This window comes from Vicia villosa, linkage group LG4, assembly GCF_029867415.1.
Source record: "Vicia villosa cultivar HV-30 ecotype Madison, WI linkage group LG4, Vvil1.0, whole genome shotgun sequence".
NCBI classification, from domain to species: Eukaryota; Viridiplantae; Streptophyta; class Magnoliopsida; order Fabales; family Fabaceae; genus Vicia; species Vicia villosa.
Window position 1 is genome coordinate 158,728,866 of NC_081183.1, and position 27,474 is coordinate 158,756,339.

Here is a 27,474-nt window from a genome sequence, read left to right on the forward strand (position 1 = left end):
CAAAAATTTTAAACATAAATGAAAAACTAAATTGTATGCACTTGGATACGAAGCGTGTCCTTGAGAGTGATATTTTTCCACATTTAAAAAACCTAAGTTTGGTGAAAGGTTATTCAATTTTAATTTTAAAATAAACAAAAAAAAAAATACATGCAACCTTTCACCACAGTTATTTCGGCCAACCGAGTGAATAGTGTTTTGAAAGTTAAAAAAAAACGCTTAAATAAATAAATTTTACCATGATAGAAACTTTATACGGGATGATATTCGTTATCAAATCTACATTTTGTAGTAGTTCCAGTCTTGAATAATTATTAGTATTATTAGTAATACACAACAAATTCAGAATTCGAAAATACTAAAGATGCCAATGCCAGTAACAAACACATCTAGAAAACTAGGACAAGTAGAAACATAAAAATAAGTTAAAGGAAACCCTCAACATACATCACGCAAATTAATCTAAATTTCACACAACTTATATTAATATACCTACTTCAAATGCATCTTTTACTGACTTTTACCTTAAGTCCATGTTTCATACGAAGCATAAAAGAAACCCTTGGAGCTACAGAATGACCTTCCACCACCTGTATATTAAAATTCCATAACATGGCAACTGCAACCATTTTCATTTGAACAAAGCTAACATCTTTTCCCAAACAACTTCTTGGACCTGCATTGAATGCTATGAACTTGTAAGACGGCACGTGTATAATCTCTCCTCTATCTGATATCCATCTCTCTGGCTTAAACTCCAAGCAATCATTTCCCCATATTTGTTCCATCCTTCCCATTGCATACAAAGAATATATTAACTTTGTATTTGCACTAACATGGTCTCCACTAGGTAGTTTATCAGATTTTATGGCACACTTGTGTTGAAATGCTAGAGGAGGATAAAGCCTTAAGGCTTCACATATAGCTCCATGAAGGTAAACTAGTTTATCAAATTCTTCTACACTTAGATTAGTAACCAAATTCTCCTCTTGTGTTAAACAATTATTTTTTATCTCTTGAATAATTTTAGCTTCCACCGTAGGATGAGTTGAAACAAGCCAGAAGAACCAAACGAGACCTGTGCTAATTGTTGAATTTCCAGCAACCAAGAGATTAACTGCAGTGTCTCGAATGTATCTATCAGCAATTTCGCCCTTTTCCGATCCTTGCTTGATTATTTCTTTTAGTAAGCAAGAATGACTTTCATCAACATCTTCATCACCTTTGCATTGATCTATGCATTTGGACAAGAATCGGTGAAGATTTTCTAGAGCTACCTTACCTCTCTTCTCTTGACCAATTTGTATCCATTTTTGTACCTTCCAAATACGTTTTGGAGTATAGTGCCTCAACAATATCATATCCTCAATCACAGAAATAGCTGATACATAAGCGATATCCGAGAATTCATTGAATTTGTTAGGAAGGGAAATGGGATCAAAACCAAATAAAGAAGTGCAGATTATATCAAAGGTGAACCTCTCAAGAATATCTTGTAAATCAAGTACTCGTATACCTTTGGTCGCGTGATGATCGATAAGTGGTAAGAGGAAATTCTCTAGCTTCTGCTGAATGTTTTGTTGAAGGGATATCTCAAAACTTTTTGTTTTGAGCAATGAATGAAGTAGGTTTCTCTCTTGCCTCCATTCATCGGAATCCAAATTGAAAATACCAACACCGAGAATTTCAAAAATCTCATGGAAATCAGACCCTTTCCCATAATTGTTGAACTTCTTGCTAGTGATGTGGTGCACATTCATGGGATCACTAGTGAAGATAAAATTGGCACTGTTTGTGAACCAAGGTCCTTTGAAATGAAAAGTGCCTCCATGATGTTTCAAAACTGAAGTTGCAAAGTCATGAATATGGGATTGATTATGCAAAACTGATGGTAGCATGCCAATTATAGGCCAATTTGGTATAACTACATTTTTGTTGCATCTCCATATATAATAGATTATGGTGAAGAGAATGACAACAAATAAAGTGATATACTCAAACAAGTCCATATTGTACTTAGACTAAAGTGCATGTGATTCGAATGATATAAAGAAGAAGAAGATTTGGGTATATACAAATCTATATACAAATAAGACTATATTTACAATCAATTTTACAAATGCATTTCTCTAATAAATGGCCTCTCTTCTCTTGTACATTTCATAATTAATACCAATAAAAAAATGTCACAGAACCTGTAATGTAACAGTGTCTGGTCTTTGTTAACTACATCAAGGCATTACTACAAAGTTAAGCATTTTTCAATTTCTCATCACTTTGAGGAAATGTCAAATTATGCATTTATCAATTTTTAAAGGAAATGTCAACAATGATACGTCAGTTACATGAATGACATCAATGATACTCACCGAGTCATAAAAAAACCTCACATTTGCAGCAACAAAAAATTATACATTTTAATATTGATAAGAACTACAAATATACTTGTGCATACTGTAAGAAAAATAGATGGTGATGGAAGGTGGTGGAGAAGAGAAGGATAGAAATTACAAAATAATAGAGATTGTTTTTTTTGAAGGAAGATGATATGTTGTTTTTCATATATTTCATTAAGTTGAAAGTACTACAAATATATAGAACCAAGCAATGAACTTACTTGTAGCCCTTATTCGCTGTAGTGACTCTCTCCTTTGTTGTTGATTTCCTCCCTTTTTCCTTTTCCTTTTTTCTCACAAAAGGCTTTTTTCCAAAACTATTGTAGCTTTGGTTTTTGCCTTTGGTGTTGGCCACAAAAGCACCTTCAACATTTTCTTCCATCCTTAAAGATCTTCTCTGCTCAGTAGCTTGCAAAGCATTAACAAGCTCTGCGAGTGTGATTTGAGAAAAGTCCTTAGTTTCTTCTAGAGAGGATATTTTTGCTTCAAACCTCTCTGGAAGACACACCAAAATTTTTTCCACAACTCTTTGATCATTGAGTTCCTCTCCTAGCAATCTGATTTGTGAAACAACCTTCGAAATTCTGTCAGAAAATTCTCTAACAGTTTCGGTTTCTTTCATTTTTAGTGCTTCAAACTCCCTTCTCAAGTTCAGCACTTGCATCTTCTTTGTTCTTTCACTTCCTTGGAACTCCTCCTTCAACTTGTCCCAAGCTTCTTTTGCAATCTCAAGATTCAAGATCTTGATAAATATATCATCATGTAGTGCTGCATGTATTATGGCAAGTGCTCTTCCTTCTTTAGACACTTCCTCGTTGTGATTTTTTATTTGAGCTACTGTTGGGTTATTTGGAAGAGGTGGCGGGTTGCTTCCATTTTCCACAACATCCCATAAACTTTGAGCTCTCAAATAAGCTTTCATTTTTGCAGCACACAAATGATAGTTTTCTCCTAAAAACATAGGAGGTGGATGTAAAGAACTAGTGTTGGACGCCATTTATGGTGTTTAAAGGTTTTTGTGAATTTTATCAAGTTGGTTTTCTTTCCTCACAGACCCGTTAAGATCAATGAAGCTCTAGATACCATGTAAGAAAAATAGATGGTGATGGAAGGTGGTGGAAAAAGAAGGATAGAAATTACAAACTAATAGAGATTGTTTTTTTTTAAGGAAGATGATATGTTGTTTTTCATATATTTCATTAATTTGAAAGTACTACAAATATATAGAACCAAGCAGTGAACTTACTTGTTGTAGTGGAAGTAAAATCCAAAACAACACTATTCTAAATAGTAGACTAAATAGTAGACATCATTAGATTTGGTCTACTTTACTATCTTGACAAGCAAGAATCTAATTATTATAAAAAACAAGACAAGTAAAGTGACATGACAAGCAAAGTGACATAACAAGCAAAGTGACTAAACAAGTAATGTGACATAACAAGAAAAGTAATATGTTAGAATAATATCAATTTCCAACACTCCTCCTTGAGATTTTTCTTGAATACTACAAATATTGATGTCAATTCTTCAAACTTTCCCTTGAAAAGAGCTTTTGTCATTATGTCTGACATCTGATTTTATGAATTACAATGCTCCAAATTGATTTCCTTTGTCTACAAGATGCCATATTTGATTTTTCTCTATTATCTTTATCTCCTCCTGCATGGCAGCCTTCCATCCCTCAATATTAGCATCTTCAGCATATCGGGTAGGCTCTAATGTAGCTATATTGCACCTGGCATAAATATCATCCAAGGTTCTAGTACCTCGGGTTGAAAAATCCGCATCAATATCATAACTTTCTTCTTCATCTTCTGAATTTCGATCCTCCAAACTATCTTCCATAGACAATACCTTACTCGAACCTTCAGCTTGACTTTTCTCCCAATTCCATTTATAGAACTCATCAAATTTTACATCTCTGCTAACCAGAATTCTGTTGGTCTCCAAATTATAAATTCGATACGCTTTGGAGCTACTACTGTATCCCAAAAATATACCGATCACAGACTTTGTTTCCAATTTATCTCTTTTCACATTTGGAACATGGACGTAGCAGACCCATCCAAATATCTTTAAATGTTAAACAGACGACTTTCTTTTATACCATGCTTTAAAGGGTGTTTTTCCCTTCAAGGCTTTGGTAGGCAACAAATTCAGCAAGTACACTGAGGTGTTGACAGCCTCAGCCCAAAAAGTTTTAGGAATATCTTTCTCAAAAAGCAAACATCGAGACATCTCCATGATTGTCCTGTTCTTCCTTTCACTCACTCCATTTTGTTGAGGAGTGTAAGGAACAGTAAATTGATGTTGGATTCCAGCTTGCTCACAAAAAGTTTTAAATTCTCCTGCTGTATACTCAGTACCATTATCAGATCTGAGCTTTTTAATTTGACAATCAGCCTCTTTTTCAACCATAAGTTTGAAACTCTGAAATGTAGCAAACACATCTGACTTCTGCCTTAGAAAAAATAAACTCTTCCTTGTAAAATCATCAATAAATAGCAGAAAATACTTGTTGCCATTTAGAGATGTCGTTGGCATCGGACCACACACATCAGTGTGTATGAGCTGTAACCTTTCAGAAGCCCTCCAGGTTGACGCAGCAGGGAATGATAATCTACTTTGTTTTCCATATTGACATACATCACAAATGTCAACAGCATCATCAATGACTGGTAAATTTTCAACCAAATCATGAGAACTCATTTGTTTTAAGGTTGAGTAACTAAAGTGACCCAACCTTTTATGCCACAAGGAGGAATCACGAACAGTACTTGGAAATGCATGCATGGTTGTTTGACTCCACTCTATTGGAAAACTTTTACCTCTCATTTCAACAGTAATTAACTTATATCCAAAAGGATCTATAATAGTGCATCTCATGTCTTTGAAATGCAATGAATAGTTCTTTTCCATCATTTGTCCCACACTTAAAAGACTTTGATTTATTTCAGGTACAAATAAAACATCTGAAATGTATTTGATACCTGAGGGAGTTTCAACAGCTACAACACCTTTTCCTTTGACATCAACATGTTCTCCATTGCCTATAGTAACTTTAGAGTAGAAGGACTTATCAAGTTCCTTAAAAATGCCAACATTATGAGTCATGTGATTGGTGCACCCACTATCTATTAGCCATGTTTCTTCGCTACTATTGACTAAATAGCAAGAAGCCAAGAATACTTAATCCTCTTGTTGGTGGTGTTCAACAACTTGGGCTTGTTGTCCTAGCTAGTTTGCTTTGTTTTTGCAAACCTTCTCCACATGACCAAGTTGATTGCAAGCTCTACATTTAACTACTGGCCTGTACCAATAATACTTCTCTAAATGAGTATCTTTTTTGCAATGTTGACAAAGTGGAAACTTCTTTTTCCAACTCACTATGCCAAATTTGTCTTTTAGCAGCACCCCTACGAAAGCGCTTTTAGGAAAAAGCGCTGGTATAGGCTTCGCTAAAAAAAAAATTTAAAAAACACGCTAAAAAAACACTAAAAAAGCGCTGGTATATGGTATGTCTACAAAAGCGCTTTCTAAAAGCACTGGTATAGGCCATCTTACGAAAGCGCTTTATAAAAGCGCTGATATAGGGGTAGATATGAAAGCGCTTCTAAAAGCGCTGGTATAGGTATAGGGTACGAAAGCGCTTTTAGGGAGAAAGCGCTGGCATAGGGAACCTATGAAAGCGCTTTTGAAAAGCGCAGGCGTAGCTCATTTTAAAATTAAATTTTTTAAAACAAATTAAAACAGACGCGTTTTGTCTTTCATTATTCTTCATCGTTCTTCTTGCCCTCACTGTTCTCACTTCTCACTGTTAACCTCCACGACGCCAACCTCCACAGAGCCGACCACCACACGTCTGCTCGCCGCCGCCAACCTCCACAACACCGACCACCACTCAACGTCTTCTCGCCGCCGTCGCCGTTCTATATTCCAGTTTCTCCTTGTGAAGGTTAGCAAAATTCATGTTTCAACTTTTTCATTCTTGAATAAGAATTTTCGGGTCTGTTGTAGTTTTAGGGTTTGTTGTAGTTTTAGGGTTTTGTGTTAGGTTTTAATGAATGGGTTTTCTGTATTAATGAATTTAACAAAATACAATCTAGAGAATTTTTTTACCTGGATGTTGTTGAAACTAATGAATGGGTTTTTTGTAAATTGAGTTGGAATAAATTTAGTTTTCTGGTTATGGTAATCTTTCCTCCCCCTCAAAATCTCACGCATTATTTGTTACTGTAGGGAGAACCTGTATCATAGTTAATGTTTTTGAAGTAGTAGTTGCTTCCTTCCATGTAACTTGTGAGATAGACTAAGGATTACCAGTTCCAGCGAAACTAAGCTTCTATTACTTGTCACATTTGTAGTAGAAAAATATATAAAACGGCATGATTGTTATTTTGAGGAAAGAAATAGAGGAGAAATATATAACCCACCAAAGCATATATTAAGCAGCCAGTGTTTTTACTTATTCTATATGGACTTTACTTTTCTAATTCATAATATGCTCTTGTAGAATTTGTTAGATAATTTTAAATGATGAGTTGTCATATTAACTTGGAATATACTTGAGAGTTGAGAGATGTACAAAGGAAAGGGATATAATCTTAACTTTCTTTATGCATTCATTCTGCTGAAGTTATCAAAAGTAAATAATTTAATTAAAAAGTTTACCAAAAAGAAAAATATCACGAACAAGTAGAGTTAAATATCAATAAAAAATAAGAGTTAGAAGTGAAAAACAATAGTTACCAACTTATCTACCTTGGATGTGTCATACTAGTTTCATTGGTTTTAACCATTTGATATAGGTACCTGTGGTCTCCCTTATTGTTTTATTTTTGTGTTGCAAATGTTGGGAGTTCCTAAATAGTTTATTCAGTAAATTCCTAAATTGTTGAATCTGGCTTATTAGTAAATTTCTTTCTCGAATTACTGGTATTATGATGAATTCTTTGGGCGTATAATACCCGACCAGTAGGGTTAGTTTCTCATTCTTGGTTCATCTAATCTTTGTTTCTTTTGCGTAGCAAAATTTTCATATAACCTATTGTTTTAATTTATAGAGCACACTGGTTGTTGCTTGCTATCAACCCTATAAGAGAAGTGGTATATTTTCCGAATTCGGTAGATGGTGAGTGGAGCAATTATCCGGCTATGAAGGAAATGATTGATTTGTAAGTGGGATCGTTCTAAATATTCTTGTATATTTATATATTTAATTATTTGTGAGATTGATCTAAATATATGCTTTTATATTTTTGTTAGATCAATACAAGTGTTCCGAAGTCAACGAAACGCACAGGTATCCCGGACTAAATCAAACAACATTACTTGGATCAAAGTGCAGGTACATTATTTTTCACAATTTTGCTTATAATATTTATGCTACTTGATAAAACAAGACAACTATAAAATCTTATTTGTTTTTCTAAGTAGTGTCCGATACAGCGAAGCAGTTCAGATTGCGGATACTATGTTTTGAGGTTTATGAAAGAAATCCTTCAAGCGAATCAATTAGAGATTCCAATCACGGTATGAATTTATAACTTAAGATAATTTCTTATAATTTATTACATTTAACTAAATCATTCATATTATGTTTTTGTTTTGTAGTACTTTGACGAATTCTGTGCTGCTTCTTACACGAGACTTAAGTTGGAAGAAATCAAAGAGGATTTGAGTCAATTTTATCTTCAGCAACTATTCATGTAGGATTTGTGTCGATTTGAAGTATAATATTATAGTACTCTAGGATATATGGTTACTAACTTTGTTCATACTGTTGCCAATATTTGAAGTATAATATTGTTGATGTTACAAATTTAGTTTGTTTGACATGAGTTAGTTACATGTGAAACTTTCTGTATATATATCATACTTTACATGATTTAGTTTGTTTGACAGGAACTATAATGATGTATATATATATATATATATATATATATATATATAATTTTGGATATTATAATGGTATTATATTAGTATATATATATATATATATATTGTCCTACCTATGGTTGAAAATATATCGTCGAAAATATATTACAGGTCGAAAATATTACAGGCTGAAAATATATTACAGGTCGAATTAGGAGGCTTAAATTACAGGCTGCACTTTAAAATACCTTATTTAGCAACGACAGTGCTTTTAAAAAGCGCTCTTAAAGGGCCACCTACTAAAGCGCTTTATGACTAAAAGCGCTGCCAAAGATTTAAAAAAAAGCATTAAAAAAAAACGCAACCTACGAAAGCGCTTTTGGAAAAGCGCTCTTATAGGGGGGCTATCAGAGCGCTTTTTCTAGAAAAAACACTCTAATAGGGGGGCCTACCAGAGCGCTTTTCTGGAAAAAGCGCTCTTATAGGGGGGGCTACCAGAGCGCTTTTTCCAGAAAAGCGCTCTTATAGGGGGGTCTACCAGAGCGCTTTTCTGGAAAAAGCGCTCTTATAGGGGGCTACCAGAGCGCTTTCAAAAGCGCTTTTGTTACCTACGGCAGCGCTGGTTTGCCAGCGCTTTAAAGCGCTGTAATAGCCCAAAATAAGCGCTTTTAAAGCCCTTATTCGCTGTAGTGACTCTCTCCTTTGTTGTTGATTTCCTCCCTTTTTCCTTTTCCTTTTTTCTCACAAAAGGCTTTTTTCCAAAACTATTGTAGCTTTGGTTTTTGCCTTTGGTGTTGGCCACAAAAGCACCTTCAACATTTTCTTCCATCCTTAAAGATCTTCTCTGCTCAGTAGCTTGCAAAGCATTAACAAGCTCTGCGAGTGTGATTTGAGAAAAGTCCTTAGTTTCTTCTAGAGAGGATATTTTTGCTTCAAACCTCTCTGGAAGACACACCAAAATTTTTTCCACAACTCTTTGATCATTGAGTTCCTCTCCTAGCAATCTGATTTGTGAAACAACCTTCGAAATTCTGTCAGAAAATTCTCTAACAGTTTCGGTTTCTTTCATTTTTAGTGCTTCAAACTCCCTTCTCAAGTTCAGCACTTGCATCTTCTTTGTTCTTTCACTTCCTTGGAACTCCTCCTTCAACTTGTCCCAAGCTTCTTTTGCAATCTCAAGATTCAAGATCTTGATAAATATATCATCATGTAGTGCTGCATGTATTATGGCAAGTGCTCTTCCTTCTTTAGACACTTCCTCGTTGTGATTTTTTATTTGAGCTACTGTTGGGTTATTTGGAAGAGGTGGCGGGTTGCTTCCATTTTCCACAACATCCCATAAACTTTGAGCTCTCAAATAAGCTTTCATTTTTGCAGCACACAAATGATAGTTTTCTCCTAAAAACATAGGAGGTGGAGGTAAAGAACTAGTGTTGGACGCCATTTATGGTGTTTAAAGGTTTTTGTGAATTTTATCAAATTGGTTTTCTTTCCTCACAGACCCGTTAAGATCAATGAAGCTCTAGATACCATGTAAGAAAAATAGATGGTGATGGAAGGTGGTGGAAAAAGAAGGATAGAAATTACAAACTAATAGAGATTGTTTTTTTTTTAAGGAAGATGATATGTTGTTTTTCATATATTTCATTAATTTGAAAGTACTACAAATATATAGAACCAAGCAGTGAACTTACTTGTTGTAGTGGAAGTAAAATCCAAAACAACACTATTCTAAACAGTAAACTAAATAGTAGACATCATTAGATTTGGTCTACTTTACTATCTTGACAAGCAAGAATTTAATTATTATAAAAAAACAAGACAAGTAAAGTGACATGACAAGCAAAGTGACATAACAAGCAAAGTGACTAAACAAGTAATGTGACATAACAAGAAAAGTAATATGTTAGAAAAATATCAATTTCCAACACATACGCACGGATATTTGTATGGTGTGCACATTTGTTTTCAAAATGTAATAATAGAAAGACAAAATTGTTTAATAAAAAAAGTTTAATATTTTAAAAAGATATAATAAAGTGGTGCCTATAATTTTTTTCGTATATAAAAATATTTGAATCATTAATATATTTTTCCGTATATAAATAATATTATTTTTTGTTTTGACATTATTTACAAAAATATTTGAAGTAATAGTAAACTTGTTCTCATTATTATTTAATATTTTGATCAATCACTTCATTTTTCCCATTTCATATAATTTCACGAATTTATTATGGATGTTCTCCTTGTAGTGGCACCTGCAGGAACTTTATTTTATGAATTTAGTTTTTTATCTCTTTTTTATTTTTTCTTAGATTTGTAAAAAAAAATATTGTGAGTCTAACATTTGTGATTTGTTTTTCCGGTCAGAAATAATTTTTGTAGCGTTGAAATTTACTTCTCTTTTAATCGGTTAGTGTTTTGACTATTATTGATACTCTAATATTAAAATCAATATTTTTAATAATTAAGTATTATAATCTATGTGAGAGATTGTTAGATTAATTAATTAATTAATCAAATATGAATTGAAATAATTAATTATTTATTAACTATATTAAGCACTAATTAATGATGAATTGTTTGATTGAATTTTGTACTTGAATGAACTGTGATGGATTGGACCATTAAGTTAAGCTCATTGAGAGGTCCATGCACTCAATGAGCAAAATTAATAGTCGAATTCTAGACAAAATTATGGGCAAAATTAATAAAAGTAAGGGTGTGAAAACTAAAATAGATGAGTACCCAATGTCCAGACAGGCCCAACCCAATTAATTATATATGGATTATAACAAAAAAAAATTAAAAATTAATTATGCTACAGTGTTACAGATCGGCTGGTGTTTCAACTGTCCCCTCTATGTCTTTAACGGTTGGTGTTTCATCTTTCCCCTCTTTGTCTTTGACTATTGCTACTTCAAGATATACATATTTAATCATTATTATTAGATATTATAATAATAAGAGTTTTATATTGGTGATAAAACTCCAATCAGCTAATTATCTTCATAGTCTTTTTTTCTTGAAGGATACCATTTTTATTTTTTAGTCTTCTTGCAATTTATGCTTTCAAAACTTTATAATTGATTAGACCTTCCCTAATTTTATAATTTTTTTTACTTCTTTTCTATTATAATTTTAGAGCGACATTATAATTTTCCATATATTATAAAATCAAACAAAAAATTATAGCCTTTAAATTTAATTAAAAAGTAAGAGTAATACAAATTGAAATGTATGAAAATGATGAGTTTTACTATGTGATCAAATTAGAGAGTTCAAGCAAAATTAATTTGTCAATATGAAAAATTATCTAAATTTTTCACATAATAAATAACATTAAAAGTTTTGGGTTTTTTTTTTAACTCAACTATAGATATTATAATAAACCAATATAAAAACTAAAGTGAAAAAAAAACTATTTGAATTTTTAGAGTTTTTTAGTTTTCTCAACGGCACACACGTTTACAATTGAACATTTACTATTGTTCATTATAAATAGATCTAACAAAAACTAAAGGCAATTGGAATACTCTTTATTTCCTTATCATCTTTTTTAGAGAACAAATTAGAAAAGGCAAGGTACTCGAAATCATGGGCAGAGGAGCTACAACCCAGGGAACCCGGACACGCGTTCGTGCTCAACCCCTCCTTTTGTTATATACTCCTCACTTAATAGTTGATTTTTAGACAATACCAGAGGCAAAATTAGTAATCTTTAGACAAAATTAAGGACAAAATCAGTAAAAATATGGTGTGAAATTTTTGGACAAAATCAAGAGATTTTTTTTAGATAAAATCAAGAGAAAAATTAGTTCAGACATGATATAAAATTAATAAAAACAAGGTGTAAACTTTTTGCCCAGACTCCCTAAAATTTCTGGCTCCACCACTGCACTCAGTCGTTTAACTATTTAAACATTATCTCATTAGACGATTAAAATACTCTGTAAATCCTAGACGGCAACGAGGATAATAACTCTCTCATAAAAGAAATTACTAAAATCCTACGAGATACACTGTTCTAGTTACTCTTGATTACTCTATAATATACTATAATTTTGTATCTTTCAATATACTAAAATCCATCAACATCAACTTATAGATTATTAGATAAATAAGCTTATTGATTAAGGAAATGTTTTTCGGTGTACATGAGTGGTGTATGTTTTTCGGTGTACATATAGCAAGCCTCGATTGATTATTAGATTAAAAAAACTGTTCTAAAAGACTTAATTTCGATATGGCCCCCTTATAACTAGGGGTGGCAATAAAATCCATTAACACAATATCCATCCAATCCATCCTATAATTTATCCATCCAATCCATCCATTAAACAAAAAAATATTTTAATGGATTTATCCAATCCATCCATCAAATTATATGGATGGATTCAATCCATCCATCTTATTTTATAAATCCATTGGATATTATTTTATCATTTATTAAATAAAACTTTTTAATAAAAAATATATTAAACATTTAATATCTTTTCTTAAAACACAATAAGAAAATAAAATATATTTGAAAATTAGAAAAACATTTCAGATTCAATTTCTTGTTTCCAGATTTCTTCTTCCCCCAAACTTCAGGAATCACCACGTTTTCTCCAAACGAACGAAGAACCCTAATTTTGTATTCCCCCAATTTCATCTTCCCCCAATTTCACGATGAAACCATTTCGCTAGCAATTCAACTCAACATTTTGGTGCTACAATTGCAATTCAACTCAACGTTTTGATGCTACAATCTCAATTCATCTCAGCATTGCAAATTCAAATCAGCATCGCAACTCAACGTTTCGTATTGTCATAATCGTTGCCTCTTCTGCTGGATATTCTCTCTGTAGCTTTTCAAGATTTCTCTTCGGCGGCTGTTGATATATTTTTTGCGTTTTCTACTTCAAAGGTAAACCTATAGTATTATCTGGAAAAACCCATGAATGAGTAGGTACGCAATCAACTATAAAATATCTTATAGTTACTCGTATTTCAATGTTGTTCTTGTGGCTGATTTGCTCAGGTGGAATCAAGGTTTTCGGTTGTGGCTTCTGGTGTAAATCATCAAGTTTCATCAAGAGAGCTTCAACATACATCATTGGTAGGCTTCTTACTCGAGATCATTGATATTTCCCGCGTTATATATTGTGTTCACAACTAAATTGTTTTAGATTATATCACTTTATTTGCCTTGTATTGTGTTAGATAATTGTTAATTAGGTTGTGTTTAAGAGTGGTTGATATGGTGAGCTTATAGTCAAACTTTACAGATGAGTTTCTGCTCTCATTGTTTTGGATTCGGAAATAGATTCAATGAAATTAGCAGGGTGAAGGGAGAGTGATTTGTGGAGTGGTGAAGAGCAAAGAATGGTTGAAGAAGATAATGATGGAGAGTGGTGGGAGATTCTGTTATATAGAGGTTGATGAAAGTTGAGAACTTTGAATCTGAGCCATAGATTGAAGAATTATGTTACAAGTTGAAAGGTGAGATTGAATCAATTCTGAGGTTAGTTACATTCTGTTTTTGATAAGCTGGAATTTCGTTACCCTTCTGTTTTGGTAGTTAGTTGTGAACTGAATGTTAGTTACAGGTTTAAAGCAGTTAGCCAATGTTAATAGAAGCTGGTGAAACTATTAGAAGTGAAGTTAGTTTTTTTCTGTTGGATTCTGTTATGTAGTTTGTTAAGTGTTAGGATTCAGTTATTGTTAGTAATAAAATTGATGAATTGGAATTATGTTAACACAATTGTTGTGTTTGGAGGTTCAACTTCCTATGATATCAATCTGTTTTGGATTTCCCTTTGAGTTCTTAAATATGCCTTGCCTGAATGCTTTTGTGTGATGAACTGACCTGCTTGATAATGCTTGTAACAAATCTGATCGGCATTTTACTTGATATTGAGCGGCGTGAATACGACGTGAGATTATGAACCTGGGCCGAGTTTGATGCAAACTGAAGCTGAATTGACTTTTAATTTGTGCAGGTGTATAGTGTGGGGACAAATGGACACAAGATTAGATGTATTCAGATGTGATTGATCTGGTGACGGTATATGGACTGGTTTTTGCAAGGTGATTCAGTAAGGTATTTATATGAATGTATGCTGAGTTTATGGTTTTAGAGTGCATGTATGCGAGCTGTCGTGGAATGTTTTAGTTAGGAACAATTTAGATCGGTTAATGAACTAGAAGTGGTTTGATTATGTCAATAGTTAGGATTTGAACCACTAGGTGTGAGGCTGAATGTGTCTTTGAACCTTGAACTGTTTTTTGAATGTATGTATATGTGCTGGACTATTTTTATTGGTTATCTGGATGTTACGTCGCAGGGCCTGATTCTGTGATTCGCTTCAGTTTAATGTAGGTTAGGAAAAGGTACATGGCTTTGCAGGCCGATCTGGTTTTATGTGGCAGGTTTGGTTAGAAATGGTAGTGTGTGTATGCAGGGCTGTATTTGTGTCGAGTTAGAACTAGATAACATGGTTGATGTTATTTCGAAACCAATGAGATTATAGCAATCAGAAATTAAATGCTGTTAGGAATTGTTAGCTACGTAAAAACTGATGCTTGGAAGATTTGTGTTAATGACGAAGTATATTTGTTATTTGTTGTGGTAATTTTTATGTGATGGGTTTTCAACCAGGTAAGTGCTATCTAGGTGTAGCAGTTTGGTTTTGCATTGTGATATTTGGAGATTGTTTACAGATCCTGTTAGTGTGAAATAGAAAGGTGTTCATGTAGTTTTTGGTTAGTCTAAAAAAGAGAGAAAAGCTTGGACCTGTTTGGTGTTTTCGTTATAACCATTCTAAGTTGTATGTCAGTTTCTAAATGTGACAATCTCTAATAAAATGTTCTGCAAGTTGCAAGGGGTCAACTTAGCCTTACTATTGATTTTTCAATCAATAACGTTTAGAACTTAAACTGGTAAGTCTCTGAAGAAGTGTGTAGAAATTGTTGGAATTCTAGACACATCTTATAAAAAAATAGAGCTTGACAACAAAATTGTCTAGACAATGTTCATATTTTAATTAGGTATTTGATATTGAAACATTAAGCTATCATAGATCTCTTAAAGGCATTACGTAAAGGCTTAGAATGTAGGTGATTTGGTATATGTCCTTATTTTCATTTTCTTTGCTAGTAATATTGTTTAGATAATATAATATAATGATGTGAGAGAAAAAATAGAGAGGATTTAATTTACTTTATCTTTAGATTTTGCTTTTCTTTTTCTTTTTCATTGATATCTAGATAGCAATCAAAATTTAATGTGAGTGAAAGATTTAAAGAATCAGCATATATAAAGAAGAAACAAGAAGTATAATATAGTGTGTGTAAGGTATATATTTGAGTGTGAGCCAATGATTTCATAATTATAACTATCATTTCTTATTGAGAAGTCACCATCTTTTCCAATCATAAATTTCATCATTACTCTCTTCATTTCAATTTAATGGATTATTTTTATCATTTTACTTTATGGCAGGTTCTTTAACTTGAAGATGGAGCAATGATGAGAAAAGTTTTGGCATGCAAAGAAGAGGTGGAAACTTGAAGAAATTGAGTGGCTTCAATCAGTTGGAATTCTCTTGTAGCTTAAGGACTTTGACTTTATGCAACTTGAATTCAACTTGTTTCAACTTGGGATATGTAGCTAGTAGTGTAATCTTGAATTTGAATCTTGTTTCACTTAGGAATTCTCTTTTGTAATTCAAGAACTTGATGTAATTGAAATCCAAAGGTTTGTACTAATTTTGTATCACTTTTTCTAAATATAAATAGAGATAGATATAGAGAGAGCAAGAAAGTGTGTTTTTTACGATTAAGAATACTTAAATTTTTGAAAGAAATTTAAAAACAATGGGTATATTAATTTTTATTTGTGAAATTTAATTTTTTATGAAATTTAAAAGATAATTAACAATTTTTTTTTTGTGAAATTTAATTTTTTTATGAAATTTAAAAAATAATTAACAATTTTTTTTTTGTGAAATTTAATTTTTTTATGAAATTTAAAAAATAATTAATAATATTTTTTTTTGTGAAATTTATTTTCATACACCGACTTAATATCTGGCTATACAGGTAAAAATTATGGTTAATTTAATTCAATTCACGTTGTAAATTGTAGTTAATTCATATATTTGAACACACCACAATTTAACTGTGAAATTTAACTTTGAATTGAAGTGGTCATCTACTCAACTTAATTAATCATATTTTTGCAGATAATTAACCAAGTCGTACAAGTATACAAAAAGAGTATCCATTATATATTTCCATTCAATATCTATCCATTTTCTATAAGACACACAACAAGAATAAAGTACTACTTGAATAACATCATTCACTAGAACATACATGATATAGATTTAAAGGAGACGACACACAACATGCATAGCACTTATATATATTGCTTATATCATATGCTTCTTTTACTGACTTTAACCTTAAAACCATGTTTCATGCGAAGTACAGCAGAAACCCTTGGAGTTACAGATTGACCTTCCACAACATATATATGAAACTTCCATAACATAGCAGCTGCAACCATTTTCACTTGAACTAAGGTAACATCTTTTCCCAAACAACTTCTTGGACCTGCATTGAATGCTATGAACTTGTTAGACGGCACATGTATATTCTCTCCTCTATCTGATATCCATCTCTCTGGCTTAAATTCCAAGCAATCGTTTCCCCATATTTGTTCCATCCTTCCCATTGCATACAAAGAATATATTACCTTTGTATTTGCACTAACATGGTCTCCACTAGGTAGTATATCAGATTTGACTGCACACTTGTGCACAAATGGAACAGGAGGATAAAGCCTTAAGGTTTCACATATAGCTCCATGAAGGTAAACTAGCTTATCAAGGTCATCCATACTTGAATTTGTGATGAAATTCTCCTCTTGTGCTGCTAAATACTTATCTTTGATCTCTTGAATGATTTTAGCTTCCACTATAGGATGAGTTGAAACAAGCCAAAACAACCAACTGAGAGCTGAACTAATTGTTCCACTTCCTGCACTCAAGAGATTTCCTGCAGTGTCACTAATATACTTCTCATTCTCAACCACTTCATCCTTTCCCAAGCCTCCCTTCATTATTAGTTCCTTTAGCAAGCATGTACGACTTTCGTCCACATCTTCACTGCTTATCAATCTTCTATTCTCTTCATCACCTTTGAAAGTAGCTATACATTTGGACAGGAATTGTTCAAAATTTTGTTGAGCTACCTTGCCTTTCTTCTCTTGACCAATTTGAAGCCATTTTTGTAACTTCCAAATATGTTTTGGAGTATAGTGCCTATACAACATTGTATCCTCAATCACAGAAATAGCTTTTACACAAGCAATATCTGAGACTTCATTGAAATTGTAAGGATGGCAAATGGGATCAATACCAAATATAAAAGAGCAACTTATATCAAAGGTAAACCTCTCAAGAATATCTTGTAAATCAAGTACTTGTACACCGTTTGATGCATGATGATCGAGAAATGGTAATAGCCAATTCTCCAGCTTCTGTTGAATTATTTGTTGAAGGGATATCTCAAAACTTTTTGTTTTGAGCAATGAATGAAGTAGTGTTCTCTCTTGCTTCCATTCGTTGAAATCCAAATTGAAAATGCCAACACCGATGTTTTCAAATATGTCATGGAAATCAGACCCTTTCCCATAGTTGATGAAATTCTTGCTGGTGATGTGGTGCACATTCATGGGATCACTAGTGAGGATAAAGGTGGCAATGTTTGTGAACCAAGGTCCTTTGAAATGAAAAGTTCCTCCATGATGTTTCACAACTAAAGTTGCAAAATCATGAATATGGGATTGATTATGCAAAACTGATGGTAGCATGCCAATGATTGGCCAATTTGGTATAAGAACATTGTTGTTGCATCTCCATATATATAAAATTATGATGAAGAGAATGACTACAAATAAAGTGATATACTCAAACAAGGCCATATTATACTAAAGAGGTTGTGATTTTTATTGTCTTTTTGAATGATAATAGTGAAGAAGATGATATGGGTATCTATATCTATATTGAAATTTATATGCAATTCTGAAATTAATGACCTCTCCTCTTTTGTACATTTCACAATTATTACCAGAAATTAAAACATCACCGAACCTTTAATGTTACACAGTCATGTATTTGATTTGTTAACATAAAGGCACTACTCCAAAGTTATGCATTTATCAATTTTTAAAGGAAGTGTCAACAATGATGCATCAGTTACATGAATGACATCAATGAGTCTCACCGAGTCATATAATAAGAAAATTATATCACCAGAATCATTAAGAAAATTATTCTCACCGAGTCATTTTGAGATGGACATCGTTATTTTGAGATGGACGATGACGTATACTGTCATGTGTGTAATTAATTTTTTTCTTTGTTGTATTACATGTAATGAATACTAGTAACAAACCCGTGCATTCGCACGGGTTCTGGTACGGGACGCGCATTTGTTTCAGATTATTTTTTAATAGAAAAATGTCTAGTATTCGAGAAAAAATAATAATTGAATGTATAGAAAAATGTCTGGTACCCGTGAAAAAATAATAATTGAATATATAGAAAAGTGTCTGGTACTCGTGAAAAAATAATATTTGAATGTATAGAAAAATGTCTGGTACCCGTAAAAAAAAATAATTGAATATATAGAAAAACGTCTGATATCTGTGAAAAAATAATAATTAAATGTATAGAAAAATGTCTGATACCCGTGAAAAAATAATAATTGAATATACAGAAAAATGTCTGATACTCGTGAAAAAATAATAATTGAATATATAGAAAAATGTTTTAATACAATAAGATTTTTTTAATATTAAGATCAATAAGATTTTTTTAATACAAAATACAATTTTGTTATAAAATATGTGAATAATAGAAACTAAAAAAATGTAATAAAAAAATAGAAGCTAAAAAAATTATGAATGAAAAGAGTATGAGAAAAATTAAAGAGAAATCTTATGAATATAAAAAAGAAAATAATATTTAAAAATAAAAATAAAAGATAGAAAGATATACTCATTTATTTTGTTATATTAAAAAAATTGTTAGAATATTTCATGCATTGTGTCAATGTTCTATTCCTGCATGCACCTATACATCCACCTTTGTTTTCAGCTTCATTACCATCACGATTCTCATGTCATCAAACTATATTTTTAAGTTAAAAATAGTTTTAAAAAAAATTCTTTCGTTAAAAAAATTATGCCAGTACAACTACATTGATGGTAATTTTAAAAAATTAAAAACTGTCTTAAATGTAAATTATAGTAATAATAATAAGATTTTATTTATTATTAAAAATAAATGGTTATAATGATTATAAGCGACTTAATTAATTTATTTAATATCTATTTTAATTTAATATTTTAAAAATGATAAGTTATTATTTCTATAGTTGACCATTTCCATCTCTTCTATTCATCTTTCCTTTTATTTATTTGACACCATGTTCTCAAAAATTAAAGAAAGTGCAAATTATTGTCTTTAATTAAGAGAGAAACGTCTATGTATGAAAATATAATTTAGCCTTAGTAATTTTACTTAAAAACAAAAGTTGTTATATTTAAAACACTTAATATATAATTTATCTTTAAAATAATTAAAATAAATTATATATTAGTACACGCATTTGTTAACAAATATTACAAATTATAGTTTTGTTGAAGTTATACTACATAATTTAGACTGTCATAATCAACATTTGCCCTCTAATATTTTAGTTTATGTGAAAATTTATGTTTTTTTAAACTAATATATCATTATTATTTTTAGAAAAGTATTCGATCTTAATTTAAAAACATCTTCAATAAATTTAGAAAATTATTTTAGATGCTAATTAAAAATTATTTATAATTAGAAATCATTAATGTTGATAATACAAAAATGCTGATTGTGAATGATAAAAATAATTGCTATATATAAAAATGCTTATCATTTATAAATTTGGAAAACAATTTTAAATGATTAATTTCTTTTTTTTAACATAAATGATTAATTTCTTTATTCATCTCAGAAATGTAGCTAATTACCATTTAAAATATGTCCATTTTCTTTATTAGAAATTATTGCATATTTAACGTTTTTTATTGGTTGTGCAAATTTTCCATTTTTATGATCATTAAAAACATGTTTATTAATTATTTAATAATTTTCTTATTTAATAATTCACTCATAAATATGCATTTAAAATGAATAATTTTCTTTATTCTTCTCACAACTATAGCTTAATTATCATTTAAATTATGTTCATGTTCTTAATTAGAAATTATTGCATATTTAACATATTTTTTGGTTTGGCATAATTAACATTTTTATGATAATTAAACACAAATTTATTAATTATTAAATAATTTTCTTATTTGCTATATATAAATATGTAAAACTATAAATTTTTTTATAGTTTCCATATAATTCTTGTAATGTAATAAAAATAACATTTATAATTATTAGTTATACAAAATAATACACAATGCATATAAAATAAAAGAAAAAATATTTAAGTACTAAAAGATAAAATATAATTAATAATTAATCAACATTTATCAAAATTATAAAATGATGGCACTACATTGTAGGAGTAATAATGGCTCTGTTTGGTAAGACATATTTTCGAGCTTATAGCTTATGTCTTATGTCTTATAAGCTCATATGATAATTTAGACCCGTTTGGTAACGGTCCTTTCATCATGAGCTTATAGCTTATTTTACTAGCTTATAGCTTATTTTTCAGACGCTATTTCAAATAGCGTTTTAACTTATGTCTTATAGCTTATTATTTTTTCTTCCTTTTTTATCCTTATTATTTTAATTAAAATCCGTTTTTAACCTTTATAATTTATTTTAATTTAAAATAAAATAATTATATATTAAATATCTTTTATGTCATTTTACATTTATAAGTTAATTGAACCGCTAATTTTACCAAACACTTCAGTGAGCTTATAAGCTATCAGTCTCAACCATCCGCTATAAGCTATAAGTCATCAGTCATCAGCCATCAGTCATAAGCTATAAGCTAGCTTATCAGTCAACCGCTATTTTTACCAAACAGACCCAATGTCTTTGGTAGGTGCAATGTTCATTGGTTACTGCAATTTATAAATGCATGTTTTAGACTTTCACAGCTACTATATTTCAAACAGGGCAAAACATGGGAAACATAATCATGATTGAAAATAAAGCATTTATGAGATTATACCAAAAGCAAACTGAGTGATTTCATAGATAAAAATATTGAATGTTGTAAGAGTATCAATCAAAAGTCATATTGAATGATTTACAACAATTTTTTTCTCATTACAACTTTATATGCAAAGCTTTATGTCATGTCTGATAAATTATATAGCTTTCAAAATTTTTATTTTTAAATTCAAATGTTAAATATATCATACCAAATAAATTATGTTATTTACAATAATAAGTTTACAATAAGAAATCTTAATTCAATAATAATGCTTTTTTGGAATATATATATATATATATATATATATATATATATATATTCCATAAAATTGTTTCGTAATTGTCTTACTTCATATACAGTCAAATTTAAAGTCAAATTTAAATTTTAAGAACAGTAGTACTAAATAAATAAAAGACTGATTAATTATTTAATTAATTAATTTGTTGATTTAGGAGGAGATTTGATTTGAAAGAAGAAAGAAAAAACAATACATGGTGTGTGTGGGGTCCTCCTTGTTCATACACACACCATCTTCTGGTACTTTTTCTTTCTCTCTTGTTCTGCGATGAAAGAGAGAGTATTAAAGACAAAAATCTTAATAATGATGAATGACATTAAATTAAAAGAAATAATAGAATATTTTTTAAAGAGAAACAACCTTACATCTCATTTTATTCTCTCTCTAAATTATCATCTCATTTTATTTCCCATCTCAATCTCTCAATGTTTAGATCATTATAAAAATAGTTGCACTTCTTCATTTTTGTAATATTTAAAAAATATATAATAAATCTTAAATAGAAGATAAAAAATTTAATAAAACTCAAAAGAAATGAAAAAGATGTTAAGGTTGCTTAACTTTTTCTATCTTTTTATCAGTAGATCTACCATCTTAAAAAACAAAAAAAAAAGTGCTAAATATATTAAAAAGATAAAAAAAAAGTTTTGTAATGATTATAAAAAATGGAAAAATAAAAGATCTATATTACTAAAAATTCACATATGACATATATGATATAAAAATAACATATGTGAAATTAACATATTTAAAATAATAGATGTGATATAAAATTAATAACCATAATTTATATTTTCACAAATATTGTCAATGCTATTGTTTCAGTATTGTGTTCCTCTTTGTTTCAATAGATTTATATCCTGCAAAAAAAAAAAATAAAAGAAATAACAAAAGGGTTAAGAAGCTGAAAAAAAGAAATTTTTTGTGTTAAAGTTGACATTTTTAATATAGATCTATAAGCTAAAAATACTATGTGTTTGTATTTGTTTTGAAAGATCTACAACCTGAAAAAATCAAATAAGTGAAAAAGTGTTAAGGTGAAACGGAGATTTTTTTATGTTAAAGCTTACACTTTTAATGTAGATCTACACCTTGAGAAAACTAAAAACTATAAAACTTACACTTTTAATATTCAGTTTTCATTTTGAAGTAGATCTACCACCTAAAAAAAATAAAAATTAAAAGAATCACAAAGATGCAATACATTGATAAAGATAAAGAGATGATATGTAAATAAATGAGAGAATGAAGAAAAATTAAAAAAATAACAATGAAGAATGTGAAAGATGCAGTAACCTATAAAAGAGAGAGAGCAAAGAGAAAGAAAAGAGAAGCTGGAAAAAGAGAGAGTCCTTAAAAAAAAGAGTTAGGGAGTATTAAATAGAAAGAATAGAAAATAAAGTAGAAAAAGAGAGATAAGGAGAATTAAATAGAAAGAATAGAATGGAAGAAAAAAAGATAAAAAGTAGAAAGGATGATAAAGAGGAGTAACACGTGGCAAGCCAAAATAGAAGGAGGGACATTATGGTATTTTCAAAAATATTAAATTTTCTTATATGATAGATTATGAAGCCTCGAAATTGACTTCAGCTCTCCAAAGATGTTAAAGGCTATTAACCCTATAGACATGGCTTAAAGCTTTGTTAGTGTAACATATTTTCTAAAAAATATCTTTAATGATTTTAGCATGAAACAATGGTACGCGCATACATATATATTGTGTTCACTTAAATGTAAAGTTTAACGACATGCATTGTGGATTTTCTACTAAAGACGTGTATATTTTATGAACATACACTAATATCTCAAATTCGATATTTATATTATATTTACTATAAAATCTATTATATTTATATATTATTTGTACTGCATCCTTCAATAATTAATATGATTTGCCTTTTAATAATAAATTATTTTAAAATATCTCCTTTAATAATTAATTTATCCTTCAATATATTTTGTTTATTTAAAAAATAATACATTTTTTCATTAATAAATTTATTTTTTAATAATATATTATTTTTTACTTAATTCTTCGATAATTAATTTATTTTTGTTTACTAATAAAAACGAAACAATATTTATATGAAATTGAACGGCATATCATCCAATTCCTATAACAAATATCTATATTATTTTCTAGAAAATACAATGACAATATGAAGGAAAGACAATAATAGAATATGAAAATATTAATCCAATGATAATAAGAAAAATATTAATTGAGTGATGATAAGAAATTGGAAAACAATAATTTTTTATAAATTAAAATTTTACAAAAACCATGACAATAATAATAGTTGTATACACAAGATCATTTTGGTCTGATAAAAATGGAATCAATAAATTGAGTATGATTTTTTTATAAATTTAATGAAAAAATTTACATTTAATATTATGAAATAATACAAGAAAAAAATACTTATAATATTATGACATAATACAAGAAAAAAATACTTAACTCCTTCTAATGAGAATTTTAGATGATTAATTTTTAATTCCAACTAATAGATTAGAAAATATTTATTTAATATTTAATCTAAATTATCTTAAAATAATTGGAATATTCTTATATTACCACTAATAAATAACTAACATATAATATGCTTTTTATATATGCAATTTATATAAGTACTTATTAATAGAACGTTAAATTAATGAATTCAATTTTATTTTAATTTTTAAATTTGTTTTTCATTTAGAACGTCAATTTTTTAGGCAACATCAATTTTCTTTTATAAAAATTGTTTCAATCAATAAAGTAGGATGTATTTTATAATATTTTAAACAAAAATATAATATACCTGATAAAAAAATGAAATATGATATTATTACATGATACAAGAAAAATAAAATTGACATAAAAAGTTGTTAGCATTTATTTATAATAAAATATTAGCATTTATTCTAAAAAAAAACATGAGAAAATTATGATTTTATGAAAGACACAAATTTATTATATTTTTATATTTATAACAAATTTATTATATTTTTATATTTAAATAATAGATTTATTATATTTAATTGAAAAAAAAGGAACGATAAGATTTCATTATATATGAATTTCACGGGAAAGTTTGATTAGGATTTTCATACGTAGACCATATGACATTCCAATAAATTAAATATATGATTCACTGAATTTCACGAGAGAGTTTTAAAATATTAGGATTTTGTTTTTTCCATAAATTATATATGATTCTTCAATTCATTTATTTCAATCTAAATAAAAAAACTTACTACACACAAATAATTATAAAATGCAATAAATTTACTTTATTTGTTTTTCATGAAAAACTCAATTTTAATGCTAATAGTAATGTTTTGATTTCTTAATAAGTGGTTGGTGGTAATAATTAATAATTTTTTTTGGTTATCACAAACAGGTGTCAGTTCTGGACTCAAGTGGTTTCAGCCCCCTCCCGATAGCAGTTGCGGGGGATCGAACCGTGGTTCTCCCTATCAAGTTCAGCGCCAATCATCACTTAACCATCTAACAATTGGTACTACAATAATATTTTAATCCTACAAGTTTTCCAATCAATTCCAATATTTAAAAGTAATAATTATGGGTGGAATTCAAATAGTACCTTGACATAATTTAGGGAGGAATCAGTATAAAAACTTTCAACACGCATTATTGTATCTTCCACCTTGAAAATAGTTGACATTAACCAAACCGCTTTTGTTCCGGGAAGAAGTATGATGGATGGAGTAGTTATGGTGAATGAAATTCTTGATTGGGCGAAGAGGAAGAAGAAGGGGTGTTTATTACTTAAAGTGGACTTCGAAAAGGCGTATGACTCAATTTCTTGGAATTACTTAAGGTGGATTTTGGTGAAAATGGGTTTTGGTAAAAGATGGATGAAATGGATGGAAGCTAGCATTTTTACCAATTTCATGTCCGTGATGGTTAATGGGAGTGCAACTAGAGAATTCAAGGTTCAAAGAGGTCTTAGACAAGGAGACCCGTTATCACCCTTCTTGTTTGTTCTTGCTATGGAAGGTTTAACCGCTCTAACTAAGAACTCCGTGGCGGTGGGTGATTTTAAACCTTTCAAGTATGGAGCCAACGACTTTGTGGACATCCTCCAATTCGCGGATGATACCATCATTCTAGGAGAACCTTCTTACGATAACCTTTGGAGTATAAAAGTGTTGTTGAGAGGTTTTGAATTGGTTTCCGGATTGAAGATCAATTTCCATAAAAGCAACTTTTATGGAACTCACATAGGAGATTGGTTCATAAATTCGGCGACAAAGTTCCTTGCTTGCAAAAAAGGTTGTTTTCCATTTAAATTCCTCGGTATTTGGGTGGGAGAAGGCGCGAATAAGAAGAAGGTTTGGCAAGAGGTGATCGACAAAATAAAATCAAGACTTTCCAATTGGAAGGGAAGGAACATCTCCATAGGAGGGAGGGTGACTTTAATTGGCTCCGTTCTTAATGCTATTCCTATTTTCACTCTTTCCTTCTACAAAGCTCCGAGTAAAATCCTCCAAACTATAAGAAGCCTTCTTAGCAATTTTTTGTGGTGCGGGAACACTAAATCAAGATGCATTCATTGGGTGAAGTGGGAGAATGTATGCAAACCAAGAGAGAAAGGTGGGTTAGGCATTAGGGATATTGGAGATATGAATAAATCCCTACTTCTTAAATGGAAATGGAGAATTTTAAAGGAAGATAAGGCTATTTGGAGTAGATTCTTACTCTTGAGATACCATAATCCCAAATTAAAAGTGTTAGCTTCTAACAAGGACCTTTTAAATAGGGAGGACTCACGTTGGTGGCGAGACATAGTCCTTAATGACTTCAAAGAAGATGATTTAGGAGAAGGTTTTAATGAATGGGTGAAATGTGAGTTCAAGAGAGGAAACAATATTCTTTTTTGGTTTAGTTGTTGGTTGGTTGATCAACCTCTCCGAGTTGTTTTTCCGAATTTGTTTGACAAAACAACCAACAAACTTAGTGCGGTGAGCGACCTCTTTCTCTCCAATCACGGAGAAACCATTTGGAAACTAGAAGACATTTTTGGGGAGGAAGTGTTGAACCCTCCGGCTCGGAGTGCATCTTACATCATTTCATCCAATCCGACCACGGCAATAACCGAAGAGCTTAGGGAGTTGAAAAGGATGCTTCAAGGAATGGTCCCGGATTCGACGACAATGGACGGTTTCCAATGGAACTTAAATACAAACGGAGCCTTCACGGTGTCTAGTGTGTCGCACTTGGTATCTAATGCAAAGGAAATAGCTTGGCCAAATTCTATCATCAAGAGTTTGGACGTCATTTGGAAGACAAACCTACCGGCAAAGATCAAGATTTTTGCGTGGAGATTCTTCCTCAATAGGCTCCCTTTAAAAGATCAACTCGCCAAAAGAGGTGTGACTACTCTTACTTCCTTAGATTGTCTTTTTTGCACTAATCATCCGGAAACTTTGGATCACCTCTTCTTCCATTGTCATGTCACAAAGGAGGTGTGGAGTAGAATTTATACATGGTTGGGGAATGATTTGAATTTTTCTTTTGAGGAGTTCAAGAGCTTTGGGAGCATTCAAGAGAAGGTGAAAAACAAAAACATTAAAGCTAATCTAAATAATATTTGGATAGCTTTGATTTGGTGCATTTGGAATATGAGAAACACTATGATTTTCGATGAAGGTTTTTTTAGCTTTGAT

The 27,474-nt window shown here is 30.4% G+C and overlaps 2 protein-coding genes and 2 long non-coding RNA genes across 6 annotated transcripts; 1 reads left to right on the forward strand and 3 right to left on the reverse strand.

Annotated features, from left to right (window-relative positions):
* Positions 1–497: 497 nt before the first annotated feature.
* LOC131600099 (alkane hydroxylase MAH1-like) lies at positions 498–2,009 on the reverse strand. The gene has a single exon (XM_058872323.1). It carries the CDS (start codon positions 2,007–2,009, stop codon positions 498–500), a length of 1,512 nt encoding a protein of 503 aa, XP_058728306.1.
* A 10,538-nt stretch (positions 2,010–12,547) lies between these two features.
* Positions 12,548–16,034, forward strand: LOC131600100 (uncharacterized). 3 transcript variants are annotated; one of them, XR_009283008.1, is made up of 5 exons: positions 12,548–13,191; positions 13,306–13,383; positions 13,553–13,788; positions 14,267–14,367; positions 15,769–16,034. It is a non-coding gene; the product is annotated as an uncharacterized LOC131600100 (long non-coding RNA). The 3 variants fall into 3 exon arrangements; XR_009283007.1 differs by having other exon boundaries at positions 13,553–13,766; XR_009283009.1 differs by lacking the exons at positions 14,267–14,367; positions 15,769–16,034 and having other exon boundaries at positions 12,548–13,233; positions 13,553–14,260.
* Positions 16,035–16,704: 670 nt separating this feature from the next.
* On the reverse strand, positions 16,705–18,268 carry LOC131600101 (alkane hydroxylase MAH1-like). Its single transcript, XM_058872324.1, has one exon. It carries the CDS (start codon positions 18,253–18,255, stop codon positions 16,705–16,707), a length of 1,551 nt encoding a protein of 516 aa, XP_058728307.1. The 5' UTR covers positions 18,256–18,268.
* Positions 18,269–21,005: 2,737 nt separating this feature from the next.
* On the reverse strand, positions 21,006–23,163 carry LOC131600102 (uncharacterized). Its single transcript, XR_009283010.1, has 3 exons — positions 22,920–23,163; positions 22,580–22,658; positions 21,006–22,060 (listed from the first exon to the last, which is right to left on the reverse strand). It is a non-coding gene; the product is annotated as an uncharacterized LOC131600102 (long non-coding RNA).
* Between the last annotated feature and the right edge of the window lie 4,311 nt (positions 23,164–27,474).